The sequence below is a fragment of the Rhinolophus hipposideros genome, assembly GCF_964194185.1.
Source record: "Rhinolophus hipposideros genome assembly, chromosome: 7".
Taxonomy (NCBI): domain Eukaryota; kingdom Metazoa; phylum Chordata; class Mammalia; order Chiroptera; family Rhinolophidae; genus Rhinolophus; species Rhinolophus hipposideros.
Genome location: NC_138053.1, coordinates 6247527 through 6263858, shown reverse-complemented (window position 1 = coordinate 6263858; position 16332 = coordinate 6247527). Strand labels below are relative to the sequence as shown.

At 37.5% G+C, this 16332-nt stretch overlaps 1 protein-coding gene across 3 annotated transcripts in view; it reads right to left on the bottom strand.

Moving 5' to 3' along the window:
- GTF2IRD2B (GTF2I repeat domain containing 2B) overlaps positions 1-16332 on the bottom strand; it is a 360110-nt gene that overhangs the window by 4820 nt on the left and 338958 nt on the right. For all 3 annotated transcript variants that reach the window (XM_081053361.1, XM_081053360.1, XM_081053362.1), the window contains 2 exons: positions 5146-5208; positions 815-892 (listed from right to left, as the gene is read on the bottom strand). In XM_081053361.1, the coding sequence (XP_080909487.1) occupies positions 815-892; positions 5146-5208 (141 nt within the window). The remainder of the gene's footprint in view (positions 1-814; positions 893-5145; positions 5209-16332) is intronic.

The window sequence follows — 16332 nt, the reverse complement described above, 5'->3', positions numbered from 1 at the left end:
TAACAAAAGCATTTCCCTTGGCTTATTCAGTTTAGTTTTAGCAAAAATTAAGCATTTTGGGAATTTTAAATGGAAGCCATTACAGATGGTACAGAAGTTTCCTAATTATACCTCTATATAAACATACTACTTTCGGGAACATTTTCAATATCATTTAATACAAGGATGTCCACTTTCAGCACTACTCTTCAACATTATAATAGAAATCCTAGCCAATGCAATATGACACGTAAAAGGAATAAGATGTATCAAGATTAGAAGAAAATATTTTTCAATACTTAAAATTTTTATTCTATTTAATTTTGAATAACTAAAGCAACTCGGTGATTTAATATTCAAGAGATATAAAATAGTACATAGTGAAACGTCTCTCTTCCATCCCTAACTCAGCTCTCAGTTTTCTTCCCTGGAGGATCTGTGTTGTTAGATTCAGTTGCATTTCTCCATATATATTTTACATATACTTATTCAGAAAATATTATTTGATGGGCAGCAAATAAATTTCACCTCTGTGGCCAACTCCAATGCAATGGTGGCCAGTGCTTGGAGTCGCCTGCCCTGACGTGTATTTTCCAGGTAATTCCAGAGCATGGCTGGGAGAAGCAATATATCTGATTAACAATATTTGATACAAGCAAGATATGAGGTGTGTGGCAATCTGCAGCATATTTTATATTCCCGAATTGGCATTCCTTTGTTGACAGGGTAAACTAAGCAGAAAATAATAACTCCAAGTGACTAACACGTTATAAAATGGTTAAAACATAACAAAGTAAAAATACAAATTATGATAAAGCCAGATAAACTTCCATACCTGGAACTGTCACCTGAATGATGTTAAGATCTTCAACACCTGCTGCAGAACTTGTAATATTGGATGAATTTGTGTTTCCTTAAAATAGAAATTGAACTTCAGAACTTACAGAAAATTAGGCCAATTCTCCTTTAAAAATGTCAAAGTGCCACTATGACCAGAAGCCCAGAATGAATTTTTTTAAATCCAGACAACACTTAGCTGCAGGGTAACAAGATGGCTTGGCATTAATTAATATTTGAGTCTATGCAATTTATTGGTGACGTCAAAAGGGGAAAAGGGCACAATTGCTTTTATTTAGTTTGTAGCCCCAATACTTCAGTCTACTTAAATTTTTTAAAAGAAGCGTGCTTAAAAGCATATTTCCTTTGCTGTCATTCTCAGTTTAAAGGGGGGAAAAAGGAAATAAGACATAAATGTGCCCAAGAGGACATTTAAGTAACAGACAGACATCTTATGAAAAATGATTTAGCAAAGTCATGGAAAGGCTCAGACAGGGTTAAATAGTAAAAGCAGAGTTGATGTTATCATGTTTTTCTGTCAAATGATAAACACAACATTCACTTAAGCTCTAGGAGAGAGATGTACATGAGCCTGTCTAGTCCTTTCCCGGGATCTCAAAGCTCAGTCCACAGTGTTGTGTGAAGGAAGAATCATTTGGGCGCTGGAGATTCTGCATCTGAACAGCATGACCTCAGACTGACTCCAGGAGGCACACCAGCAACCAAAGTCCTCAGGTTTTCCTGCAGTGTTCCTGCTGCTTCAAACACAGCATTTTTGGAGAAAACGTGGGAAAATTTGCTGCTGTTATCCTCAAAGTTACTCATTTTTCTGATAAATCTAGTAATTCTGAAGGTCTGATTCTAAACAGTCAGGTTGAACATTAAGGGACTACTAAAACTATTGTGAGCTTCCATCATCACCTAGAAATAAGAAAAATCTTTCAGGGAACTTAACATCATCGAGCCTCTGAAAACTCAGAACCAAATTCAGGTCATCAGAATCAACAGAGAGAGCGCCAGAAGATGAGGCCTTATGCTCTGATGAAGTGCTAATGTTTTATCATTAAAACTGACTCCTCAAAATACTAAAATCTGTCACAAAACACGCCAAGCAAAATTTAAAAATTGATCAAAATCCAATTATAATCAATGCATAAATTGGCATTAATCCATTTTAATTACCCTGCACATTTCAAGTAAATGGATGGGATTTTTCATTAATGGGTCTAAGTCTTAACTCCTCTAAAACTCATGTTACATGAACAATGACTCTTTTTGAGTTGACCTCTCAATTACCTTATAAGTTAGTTTGACGCTGCTCATGTGGCTCATACTCTGAGCCATCATAATAATCCTTGTCAATGAAGGATAAGAACACTCCCAGTTGGACTTCCAGAAGCTGAGTCCTTTGCTAGATGCATGCTCGTTGGTGGCTAAATTATTTGCCAAATAAGTCATAGCTAATTCTTTAAAAAACTGCCATCCAGAACAAAAGGGTGATTTGGTCTCCATTTCCTGTACAATCGGATGACCCACAAGCCAGCAGCATGGCAGAGAGGCTGCTATGGAGAACACGTCTGGCGTTCACATCACTGCTGGACTTTGATTCTAATGTGGAATTCTTCTCTTTATAGTCTTAAATGTACTTTAAGGAAACAACCTAAGTGACCATCAATGGAAGAATGGATAAATTGTGATTTATATACATACTGGAGTATTATTCAGACTTAAAAAGGAAGAAAGTTTTGACATATGCTGTAACATGGATGAACCTTGATGATTTTAAGTGAAAGAAACCAGACACAAAAGGGCACATGCTGTATAATTCCATCTATGTGAAGGGTGTAGAACTGGTGGATCCATAGGGACAGGAAGCAAATTGCTGGTTGCCAGGGGCAAGTGGAGTGTGAGTGCGGAATGGGGAGATTTCCTTTGGGGAGATGAAAATGTTTTGAAACTAGAGGTGGTGATGGTTGTACAACACTGTGAGTGTACTAAATACCATTGAATTGTTCACTCTAAGGTGGTTAATTGTATGTTAATTTCACCTAAAAATTTTTAAAAAGCAATTTAAGGGTTTCCTTTCATGGAATTTTAAGGGGAAAAAAAATCTCACTGTATGTATAGCTCAGAATGGTGGAACCTAATGCCACTGATGCCCTCTGATGACTCTGAAACTGGGCCATGTGAATATCATATTTCATCCATAAAACTGCCCAGGCCCCACTGACTTCAAGTACAGGCGAATCAGCACAAATCCATCCTCACTGGTGGGAAATCCATCTGTGGGTCAGGGACATCCTCCCAAGACTGGAAGCACCTCCTCTGGGCTCAGTTACCCTGACGGCATCACACATAATTTCCAGTAAAGCTGTCAGGGCTAAAGCATGGCAGAAAGGCTGTCCATTTGCACAGATGCAATCGACACCTGAATTTTCCCCTTTAATGCTTAAGTAAGATATGCTTCCTTAGGGGTAGCCGGTTAGCTCAGTTGGTTAGAGCGTGGTGTTAATAACAAACACCAAGGTTGACGATTTGATCTCCCCATGGGCCATTGTGAGCTGTGCCCTCCTTAAAAAAAAAATCTATATCTATCTCTATATATCTCTATACACACACACACACACATATAAACATATATGTGTGTGTGTGTGTGTGTGTGTGTGTGTATATATTTCCTGTGGAATATATATATACTTCCTGTGGAGAATTAGGGAAATAGTGAAGGTAGAAGGAAAATAAGTAAAATCCCACATAAGACCAATACTGTTGGTATAGTTTCTTTTTTGGTATTTTCTTCTTTTTTATATGTACTAATTTTTCTAAACAAAATTGAGATTATACTATAAATTGTAATTTCTTTTGGTCTTTCTCTGTTTCCTGTATAACTTGTCTTGAGCTAGACAGTTTTGTTTCTCACTGAACATACTGTGAGCATTTTTCCAAATGGATCACCACGACCCATTCTCCAACTGTTGGGCACTTAGATTGCACTCCCTTTTTCACTGTTATAAATAATGATGAGAAAAGTTTTTTTCCCCCTGAAGCAATCAACTTGATGAAACCATTTTTAGAATTCAAATAAATGAAAGTACAACATAAGAATCAAATCAGGGTGGAAACATTCATTCAATCTCAAAATTCCCCCAATCACGGCAAAACAAGCTCAGATGCTGTGATGTTTCAAGTGAAGTAATATTATCTCCAAGTAAAAAGGACTCACTCAGAAAAAAAAAGTAAACACAACTTCGAGGGGATAAATGTTTCTTTTAAAAGCATAATTTGTATATGTATAATCCAATACTACTATAATCCAAATACTACTGTCTTCTTGTTAAATCATGTTTCTGACGGAAAAAAATGATAAATTGCAATTATTTAATGCTATTTTATAACACAGATTTTACTAAGTCAAAATCACGTCTGTTCAGACGAGTGAGATTTTATTAAATGCTAGGAATTACATACCTAGTAACATTAATTCTGAGACCTCATAACATTTTTAGACGCATAAAAATAAAAGAACTTCTTATGTTAGGAAGACATTACGAATTGCTCATATTCCAGGAGCAGAGATAAAAGCATTATTTAACAGATTGCTAAATGGATCACAATGAAAGAAAACAGGCACATTCCTTTTACATTTAGGGCTCAAAATCCACAAATTCCAGGATAAAGGGTCTCATTCATTTCTACAAAAAGTCAAAAATATTTTTAAAAACGTTTGATTGCAAAGAATATCCTTAGAACATGTTTCTAACTATTGGATGTAATTTTTAGTATATGTGCTGCCGAAGCGAGCACAATGGATGTAGTTTTTAAACAAGCATATGAACAAAAACCCCCAAATGATTATGTGTTGGTTTGTATTGTAAAGAAAATAACCTTTTTTCATGGATCATAAAAAATAAATCTTTTTCAAATCACACTTTGAACTTTACTTCATTTAGATATTTGCACTTAAACTGAGTTCACTGATTCCAGGCCTGATCAGTTATTTTTGAACTCGTCTCTCACACTCCAGGAGGAGAGGGAATGTCTTTCTGAGTGAACAAGTCCTTTCCTTCCCTTTTCCCTCCCCCACCCCGTCCCCTTCATTTGTTCCTCACTTAGACAACACAGTTTGGTCCCAGGTGGCTCAGTGCTAATTTGCATGGCCTAATTAGTTGTCTAAAATGCCTAGAGTACTGGGTACTTGATGGGAACACGGGCTGTTCTGGTCATACACACACAAACGTGGACTTCAGTCTTTTCCCCACAATAATCCTTTAAAAAGAAATGAAAACTATACTTAGCAGAGTGAATGTGATGAGGCTTTTGGCAACTAACCTTCAATTTTCACCTCAGCTTCAGGGTCCTCACACGTTTCTGAAGGGACAAGCTGAGTAGAATCTTGAAAAAAAAATTTCTAAAATGACATTCATTATTATGTATTCTCATGTTCCAACATCTTACTGCTCCTATACCGAAAAAGTAGCTTATCCTGGCATTTTAAATACATTTCATGCGTAGTAAACATATAGGTACAAGGATAAAGTAATTTTAATTTTAAAAGGGATAACAGGGTAATATAGGATAATTTTATAAGTGATAAGGAGAGATAAGAAATTTTCAGATATTATCAAGTAATATGGAGTTACCCACATCATGTGGTCATAGTATTTTCTTGTTGTCATCAGGAATTACTAGGATAGAAAAAAGCCATTTGCTTTAGTTAATAGTTCCCCCAGCAGCCCTGGGAGGGTTCAATCTGTTATTATATGGAAGCAATCGAGTTTTCTGGTGGACAAGAATTATGACATAAACTGGGAGTCCCAAAAAAATGTGTACAAGAGGACACGTTGGTCAATGTTGCTCAAGCAGGAGTTCGCTATAATCAGTAGTGTCTGGACGCTGATGGTAACCACTTTGAGCACCTCTTGTAACTGCAGAAGTCAAATGTGATTTGCAATCATCTTTTGTTATCAGTATATATTGAGTATTACAATTTTAATAGTTTTCCTTTCTTAAAATGTGCATACATTTTTTGGGCACCCTCTACACATTAAGTTCCACATAAAGACAAAAGCCTAGCTAGATTATCTCATTAACTCTGGTTCATTTTAGAAAGATTTAGCAAAGCTTACATTAATTGTTAGTAAAAAAAGGACTAGAACTCAAAACTAATTTAGCTGTTTTAATGGCACACTATAGTGATTTTGGGAAAAAAAATGGGTGAAGGTACACAGCACCTCTCTGTGCTATTCTTGCAGCTTCTTGGGAATCTATAATTATTTCAAAATAAAAAGTAAAAAAAAAAATCAAACGAACTCAGCTCTGTTGTAAATGGGCTTCCCACTACCGTGTGATATATACTTGCAGAAATAAAGTAATTCAAAGACCAATATCCAATGAAATCTTTTCTGACATTCACTCAATACCAATTCTACAACTGTTTCCTTCGTAGGTTTTCTTTCTAAAATACTATCTATCCATTAAAAAAACAATATCTTAACGGACTTTACAAAGGGAAGTAACACAATGTAAGGGAGAAACAGATTTCAACTGAATTAGAAATAACCGTGCTCTCTCACACCCAGAGGTCAGAGACTGCAGTTGAAGAAAAAGAAAAGAAATAAAGAAACAAAAGGAAGAAATCTGTCACGTTCCACAACAGGGATGAATCTGTCACGTGCCACAACAGGGACGCCCTCAGGAGGGCATTATGCTCAGTGAAATAAGCCAGTCACTGAAAGACAAATACTGTATGATCACTTATATGAGGCATCTAGAGTAGTCACATTCAGAGATAGAAAGTAGAATGGGGTTGCCAGGGCGGGAAAAGGAGTTGTTTAATGGGGATAGATCTGCAAGATGAAAAAGCTCCGAGGATCTGTTTCACATCAGTGTGAATATACTTAACACTTATGACTCAGCCAGTAGTGAACTGCATACTTAATGGTTAGGATGGTAAATTATATGTTGTGTTTTTAATTTTATTTTTTACCACAATAAAATAGATATAATTTAGAAAAATAAACTGAAGTTAAATAATGACAGAGTCAATCTGTCTTGGTTTAAAGCAAATAAGTTCAAAATAAAGAACTTTATGAGTGAATGAACAATTCCAAGACCGGACCCTATCGTAGTCTATTCTCTGGCAAAATCTATCAGATTCTCTTAGGTCAGAGAATTGGAAAAACTGCTCAGGGGCCGTTGGAACCGTCCTCTACAATGAAGAACTGCAGACACCCCCCAAGTCAAAAGAGAAGCTGTTAAAATGACTGCAGATGAGCTTCCTGGAGAACACTTTTGACTTAGAGGAAAAGTACAAATCATTTTGATACGAAGATAGATATACAGTTCCTAAAAGCAAGATCGTCTTGCCTATAAACTGACAAACCTAGATGCCTCTAGGTTTGGTAAGGAAGTTTCCTTTGTTAATGTTGATGTACATTTATAAACCACTTTAAGGGTTCAGGTCTTAAATATAATGCTCAAGATTTATACATGAATGAAGGGAAGTATTACTACATTTTAGTTCTAATTCAAGAATTTCCTAAAGTACTTTTCAACTCTGTTCAAAAGAATTTTGGCATGCCTATCAAGAAGACACAATGAAATAAAGCAACAAATGGTGATGGATAAACTGACCTAAGATGGTTCCCTGCCACGTGAAACTGAGCTAAAATGGTGGCCCGAGCGGAGAGAAAAGTCCCCAGCCTAAGCCCCAGCCCACTTCCGCTTACGCCCCTCCAAGCCACACCCTGAGCCAATCACCAGAGGACACCTATCCCTTCCCTGACTCAAGGAAGTCCCCAACCCATAAAAACCTGCTCAAAACCTTGCTAGGGGCTCAGTCTTTTGGGAAGGATCCCGCTGAGCCCGCCAGTGAAATAAAGCTGACCTTCCTAACTCTCTGAGTGCTGCTTGGGTTCTTTCTGGTCTTGGGATCCGTAACAATGGCAGTAATGCTAAGTTTTCTCATCACTTCTACATCCAGATGCTTTAAGCAGAATCGCATATCAGGGAACAAAGAGAGTGATACTTCTTAACATTACATCGTAGGACTAGGACTCAGCCAGTTTTGTTTTCTAAGAAAGCATGCCAGGGGCAGAGACGTCATCAAAATGGCGGCGTGAGGTGAGCCTCTGTAAAGCTCCCCTGGAATTTACAACTAATTGAACAACAATAACTCCACAAAGGACTCCCTGCACAGCAGACAGGCAAGATGAGGAGGCCACTACTGAATTCACCTCCAGGTGGGCGAATCGCGCGAGCGGGGGAGGGGGAAGGGAGAAGTGCGGAGACAGAGCAGAGCGAGTGCAGGACGCAGACCTAGCTCAGTGCTCCGAGGTCGCTGCATCCCGGAACTACCGCAGCTGCGGGAGAGGGAAGGACTCGGACTGTTAGGGCTCCGCTTACGGCCCACAGGGCTGAGGGGGCAGCATATAGCACGGCTGAACCCAACGCTCACTCGCGGCAGACCTCGGAGCAAAGACTGAGGGAAGAGGGCTGAAATCGGTGGTTTAAGCCCTCACTGCCGAGTGGAGAATGGAAGCCCTAGGCACGGAGACTAGCCGACCCCTCCCTACCCTCCCAGAGCTGGCCCCGCCCCCACCTGCCCGGTGCTAAAGCGATAAAGTAGCAGTGTCGGATCAAAGGACAGAATATTTGCTGCTCTGAGAACTGTGGACCGCAGACACAGATTTGCAGCTCAACTAGTTCCGGCAAAGGGGAGGGAGCTGTGGAAGCAGGACTGGCTGTGGTGGTGGTCGCCGCCATTGCTCTGGGCCACCTCTCACAACTCACCCCGCCCCTGGCCCCACCTATCTGGGCGGATCCCTGCAGGAGTAAACAAAACTGCTGAAACATACGGGCTCTGAATCTGGTGCAGAAAGAGCTTTGGAACTTCAAAAGCTCTTCGCATACCTATCAACCTGTTGCAGAAGCCACTCCTGTAGATGTCTAGGAAGAGAAATAGTAAATCAGTGATTGCCATGAATAACCAAGGCAACAAGATAGCTCAGAAAGAAAGTGAAAAGTCTCCAGAAAAGGAACTTAGAGATATGGACCTTTGTGATTTAAATGACAGAGAATTCAAGATTGCAATTCTGAAAAAACTGAACGAGATGCAAGAAAACACAGAAAGGCAGTTTAATGAACTCAGAAACACAATCAAAGAACACCATGAGCATTTTACAAAAGAGATTGAAATCTTGAAAAAGAACCAAATAGAATTTCTGGAGATTAAGAACTCAATAGAAGAAATTAACAATAAAATATCCAGCTTAGGTAGTAGAGTTGACCAGATGGAGGAAAGAATCAGTGACATCGAAGATAGGAACCTGGAATTTACACAGAGGAAAGAAGAAAGAGACTTGAGACTTAAAAGAAATGAAAGAACTCTACAAGAACTATCTGACTCCATCAGAAAGAGCAATATAAGAATAATGGGCATACCAGAAGGAGAAGAAAGAGGGAAGGGAACAGAGAATATATTCAAACAAATCGTCGATGAGAACTTCCCAAACTTGTGGAAAGAACTGGATCCTCGAATCCAAGAAGCAAATAGAACACCTAATTACCTCAATCCCAACAGGCCTTCTCCAAGGCGCATTGTATTGAAGCTGTCTAAAATCAATGACAAAGAAAGAATCCTCAAGGCAGCCAGGGAAAAGAAGATGGTAACTTACAAAGGAAAGCCCATTAGATTATCATCAGATTTTTCAGCAGAAACTCTACAAGCTAGGAGGGAATGGAACCAAATATTCAAACTATTGAAAGAGAGAAATTATGAGCCAAGAATAATATATCCAGCAAAGATCTCCTTTAGATATGAAGGAGGAATAAAGACCTTTCCAGACATCCAGAAGCTGAGGGAATTTTCTAATACACGACCTGCACTACAAGAAATACTAAAGGAGGCTATTAGACCACCATCAACAGGGACAATTTGTGGCAACCGAAACATAAAAAGGGGGAGCGTAAAGGCCTGAACTGGAATATGGGAATAGAGAAAGTAAGCGTACTGAAGAAACTGGAATACTCTAAATATCAAACTTTCTTTTACATAAACTCAAGGGTAACCACTCAAAAAACATCCAAATCTGAAATATATACTGTAATAAAAGAAGAAACAGAGGGAAACATCATAGAATACCACCACACAGAAATAACAGACAACAACAAAAAGGCAAAGAAACAATGGAGACACAGCCTTACCAGAAAACTAAAGACAGAATGACAGGAAATCCTCACATATCAATAATCACCCTAAATGTAAATGGACTGAACTCACCAATAAAGAGACACAGAGTAGCAGATTGGATCAAAAAACTAAACCCAACCATATGCTGTCTACAAGAGACACATCTCAGCTACAAGGACAAGCATAGACTCAAAGTGAAAGGGTGGAAATTGACACTCCAAGCAAATGGTACCCAGAGAAAATCAGGTGTAGCCATAATGATTTCCGATGAAACAGACTTCAGGGTGAAAAAGATAACGAGAGACAAAGATGGACATTTCATAATGGTAAAGGGGACTATACAACAAGAAGACATAACAGTCATCAATATTTATGCCCCCAATCAGGGAGCACCAAAATATACCAAGCAACTACTAACAGAACTAAAGGGAGAAACTGACCAAAACACAATTATACTAGGGGACTTAAATACATCATTGACAGCTATGGATAGATCATCCAAAAAGAAGATAAATAACGAAATCGCAGCCCTAAATGACACATTAGATGAATTGGACATAATTGACATATATAGAGCACTTCATCCTAAAACATCAGACTATACATTCTTTTCTAGTGTACATGGAGCATTCTCAAGGATAGACCATATATTGGGACACAAAATCAGCCTCAGCAAATTTAAGAAGACTGAAATCATACCAAGCATATTCTCTGATCACAAAGCTTTGAAATTGGATATCAACTGCAAAAAGAAAGCAGGAAAAAACACAAATACATGGAGATTAAACAACATACTTTTAAAGAACGACTGGGTCAAAGAAGAAATTAGAGGAGAGCTCAAAAGATACATAGAAACAAATGACAATGAAAATACATCCTACCAAAATTTTTGGGATGCCGCGAATGCAGTTTTAAGAGGGAAATTTATATTACAGGCCTATCTCAAGAAACAAGAAAAATCCCAAATAAATAACCTCATGTTACACCTTAAAAAACTAGAAAAAGAAGAACAAGCGAAACCCAAGGTCAGCAGAAGAAAGGAAATAACAAAAATCAGAGCAGAACTAAATGAAATAGAGAACAAAAAGACAATAGAAAAAATTAATGTGACAAAAAGCTGGTTCTTGAAAAGATTAACAAAATCGACAAACCCTTGGCTAGACTCACTAAGATAAAAAGAGAGAAGACACTAATTAACAAAATGAGAAATGAAAAAGGGGAAGTTATCACGGACACCACAGAAATACAAAGGATTATCCAAGAATACTATGAAGGACTATATGCCACCAAATTTAATAACTTAGAAGAAATGGACAACTTCTTAGAAACATATAGCATTCCAAGGCTGAATCATGAAGAACCATCAACAAAATAAAGAGGCAACCGACTGAATGGGAGAAGATTTTTGCAAACAGTTCCTCCGATAAGGGTCTAATATCCAAAATATACAAGGAACTCATGAAACTCAACAACAAAAAAACAAACAACCCAATTGAAAAATGGACAGAGGACCTGAAGAGACATTTCTCCAAAGAGGATATACAAATGGCAAATAGACATATGAAAAAATGCTCAACATCGCTAATCATCGGAGAAATGCAAATGAAAACCACAATGAGATATCACCTCACCCCAGTCAGAATGGCTTTCATCAACAAAACAAATAGTAACAAGTGTTGGAGACGCTGTGGAGAAAAAGGAACTATCATACACTGTTGGTGGGAATGCAGACTGGTGCAGCCGCTATGGAAGGCAGTGTGGAGGTTCCTCAAGAAATTACGAATAGAATTACCATATGACCCAGCAATCGCTCTCCTGGGTATCTACCCCAAAAATATGAAAGCATTTCTCTATAGAGACACGTGCAGCTTTGTTTACGGTGGCCAAGACATGGAAACAACCAAAATGTCCTTCGATAGATGAATGGATAAAGAAGTTGTGGTACATATACACAATGGAATACTATTCGGCGTTAAGGAAAGATGATATAGGAGCATTGGTGACAACATGGATGGATCTTGAGAGTATAATGCTAAGTGAAATAAGTCAGACAGAAAAAGCAGAGAACGCTATGATTTCACTGATATGTGGTATATAAACCAAAAAGAACAAGACAAACAAATGAGAAATAAAAACTCATAGACACAGACAATAATTTAGTGGTTACCAGAGGGTAAGGGGGAGGGGGGTGGGTGATGAGGGTAAAGGGGATCAAATATATGGTGATGAAAGGAGAACTGACTCTGGGTGGTGAACACATAATGGGATTTATAGACGATGTAATACAGAATTGTACACCTGAAATCTATGTAAATTTACTAACAATTGTCACCCCAATGAATTTAATTAAAAAAAAAAAAGAACTCAATAGAAGAAATTAAGAATGAAATAACCAGCTGAAGTAGTAAAGTTGACCAGATGGAGGAAAGAATCAGTGACATCGGAGACAGAAACCTGGAAATTACACAGATGGAAGAAGAAAGAGACTTGAGACTTAAAAGAAATGAAAGAACTCTACAAGAACTTTCTGACTCTATCAGAAAGAGCAATATAAGAATAATGGGCATACCAGGAGGAGAAGGGAACAGAGAATACATTCAAACAAATTGTTGATGAGAACTTCCCAAACGTGTGGACAGAACTGGATCTTTGAATCCAAAAAGTAAATAGAACACCTAATTACCTCAATCCCAACAGGCCTTCTCCAAGGCACATTGTATTGAAGCTGTCTAAAATCAACGACAAAGAAAGAATCCACAAGGTAGCCAGGGAAAAGAAGACGGTAACCTACAAAGGTACGCCCATTAGATTATCATCAGATTTTTCAGCAGAAACTCTATAAGCCAGGAGGGAGTGGAACCAGATATTCAAACTATTGAAAGAGAGAAATTATAAGCCAAGAATAATATATCCAGCAAAGATATCCTTTATATATGAAGAAGGAATAAAGACATACAGATGCTGAGAGAATTTTCTAATACACGACTTGCACTACAAGAAATACTAAAGGAGGCTATTCAACTACCATCAACAGGGACAATTTGTGGCAACCAAAACATAAGAGGGGGAGAGTAAAGGCCTGAACCAGAATATGGGAATGGAGAAAGTAAGCGTGCTGAAGAAAATGGAATACTCTAAATATCAAACTTTCTTTTACATAAACTTAAGGGTAACCACTCAAAAAAAAATCCAGAACTGATATATATACTGCAATAAAAGAAGAAACAGAGGGAAACATCATAGAATACCACCACACAGAAATAACACACAATAACAAAAAGGCAAAGAAACAATGGAGACACAGCCTTACCAGAAAACTAAAGATAGAATGACAGGAAATCCTCACGTATCAATAATCACCCTAAAGAAAATGGACTGAACTCACCAATAAAAAGGCACAGAGTACCAGATTGGATCAAAAAACTAAACCCAACCATATGCTGTCTCCAAGAGACACATCTCAGCTACACGGACAAGCATAGACTCAAAGTGAAAGGGTGGAAATTGACACTCCAAGCAAATGGTACCCAGAGAAAATCAGGTGTAGCCATAATGATTTCCGATGAAACAGACTTCAGGGTGAAAAAGATAACGAGAGACAAAGATGGACATTTCATAATGGTAAAGGGGATTATACAACAAGAAGACATAACAGTCATCAATATTTATGCCCCCAATCAGGGAGCACCAAAATATACCAAGCAACTACTAACAGAACTAAAGGGAGAAACTGACCAAAACACAATTATACTAGGGGACTTAAATACATCATTGACAGCTATGGATAGATCATCCAAAAAGAAGATAAATAACGAAATCGCAGCCCTAAATGACACATTAGATGAATTGGACATAATTGACATATATAGAGCACTTCATCCTAAAACATCAGACTATACATTCTTTTCTAGTGTACATGGAGCATTCTCAAGGATAGACCATATATTGGGACACAAAATCAGCCTCAGCAAATTTAAGAAGATTGAAATCATACCAAGCATATTCTCTGATCACAAAGCTTTGAAATTGGATATCAACTGCAAAAAGAAAGCAGGAAAAAACACAAATACATGGAGATTAAACAACATACTTTTAAAGAACGACTGGGTCAAAGAAGAAATTAGAGGAGAGCTCAAAAGATACATAGAAACAAATGACAATGAAAATACATCCTACCAAAATTTTTGGGATGCCGCGAATGCAGTTTTAAGAGGGAAATTTATATTACAGGCCTATCTCAAGAAACAAGAAAAATCCCAAATAAATAACCTCATGTTACACCTTAAAAAACTAGAAAAAGAAGAACAAGCGAAACCCAAGGTCAGCAGAAGAAAGGAAATAACAAAAATCAGAGCAGAACTAAATGAAATAGAGAACAAAAAGACAATAGAAAAAATTAATGTGACAAAGAGCTGGTTCTTTGAAAATATTAACAAAATTGACAAACATTTGGCTAAACTCACTAAGATAAGAAGAAAGAGGACACTAATTAACAAAATGAGAAATGAAAAAGGGGAAGTTATCACGGACACCACAGAAATACAAAGGATCATGCAAGAATACTATGAAGCACTATATGCCACCAAATTCAATAACCTAGAAGAAATGGACAAGTTCTTAGAAACATATAGCCTTCCAAGGCTGAATCATGAAGAACTGGAAAATCTAAACAGGCCGATCACCAGTAACGAAATTGCATCAGTCATCCAAAACCTTCCCAAAAGCAAAAGTCCGGGACCAGATGGCTTCACTAGTGAATTCTACCAAACCTTCAAACAGGATCTAATACCAATCCTGCTCAAACTCTTCAAAAAAATTGAAGAAGAGATAGTATTCCCTAACTCATTTTATGAGGCCAACAATACCCTGATACCAAAACCTGGTAAGGACAACACAAAAAAAGAAAACTACAGACCAATATCTCTGATAAATACTGATGCAAAAGTCCTAAACAAAATTCTAGCAAATCGAATACAACAATGCATTAAAAAGATTATTCATCACGACCAAGTGGGGTTCATCCCCAGGGCACAAGGATGGTTCAACATACGCAAATCCATCAATGTGATACATCACATAAACAAAATAAAGGACAAAATCATATGATTATATAAATTGATGCAGAAAAAGCATTTGACAAGATACAACATCCATTTATGAATAAAACACTTAATAAAATAGGTATAGAATGAAAACACCTTAACATAATAAAGGCCATATATGACAACCCTCAGCTAATCTCATAATTAATGGTGAAAAACCGAAGCCCTTTGCTCTACGTTCAGGAACACAACAGGGCTGTCCCCTATCACCTCTGCTTTTCAACATAGTGTTGGAAGTCCTTGCCAGAACAATCAGGCAAGAGAAAGAAATAAAAGGCATCCAAATTGGAATAAAGAAGTTAAATTATCACTCTTTGCAGGTGACATGTGCTATGTATAGAAAACCCTAAAGACTCCACCAAAAAGTATTAGAAACAATCAACGAATACAGTCAAGTTGCTGGCTACAAAATCAATGTACAAAAGTCCATTGCATTCCTATATACTAACAATGAAATCTCAGAAAAAGAAATACAAAAAAGAATTCCTTTTGCAATTGCAGCAAAAAGAATAAAATACCTAGGAATAAACTTAACCAAGGATGTGAAGGATTTATATGCTGGAAACTATAAGACATTTTTGAAAGAAATTGAAGAAGACACAAAAAAATGGAAAGACATTCCATGCTCATGGATTGGGAGAATCAACATAGTTAAAATGGCCATATTACCCAAAGCAATATACAGATTTAATGCAATCCCCATCAAAATCCCAATGGCATTTTTTAAAGAAATAGAACAAAAAAATCATCAGATTTTTTTGGAACTACAAAATACCCCGAATAGCCAAAGCAATCTTAAGAAAAAAGAACAATACTGGAGATATCCCACTGCCTGACTTTAGCTTGTACTACAGGGCTACAATAATTAAAACAGCATGATATTGCCAGAAAAACAGACACATAGACCAATGGAATAGAATTGAGAACCCAGAAATAAAACCACATAAATATGGACAGATAATTTTTGACAAAGAAGCTAAAAACATACAATGGAGGAAAGACAGCCTCTTCAATAAATGGTGCTGGTAGAACTGGATAGCCACATGCAAAAGAATGAAACTGGACTGCTATCTGTCACCATGTACCAAAATTAATTCAAAATGGATCAAAGACTTAAGCATAAGACCTGACACAATAAACTGCACAGAAGAAAACATAGGTGCTCAACTTATGGACCTTGGGTTCAAAGAGTATTTTATGAATTTGACTCCAAAGGCAAGGGAA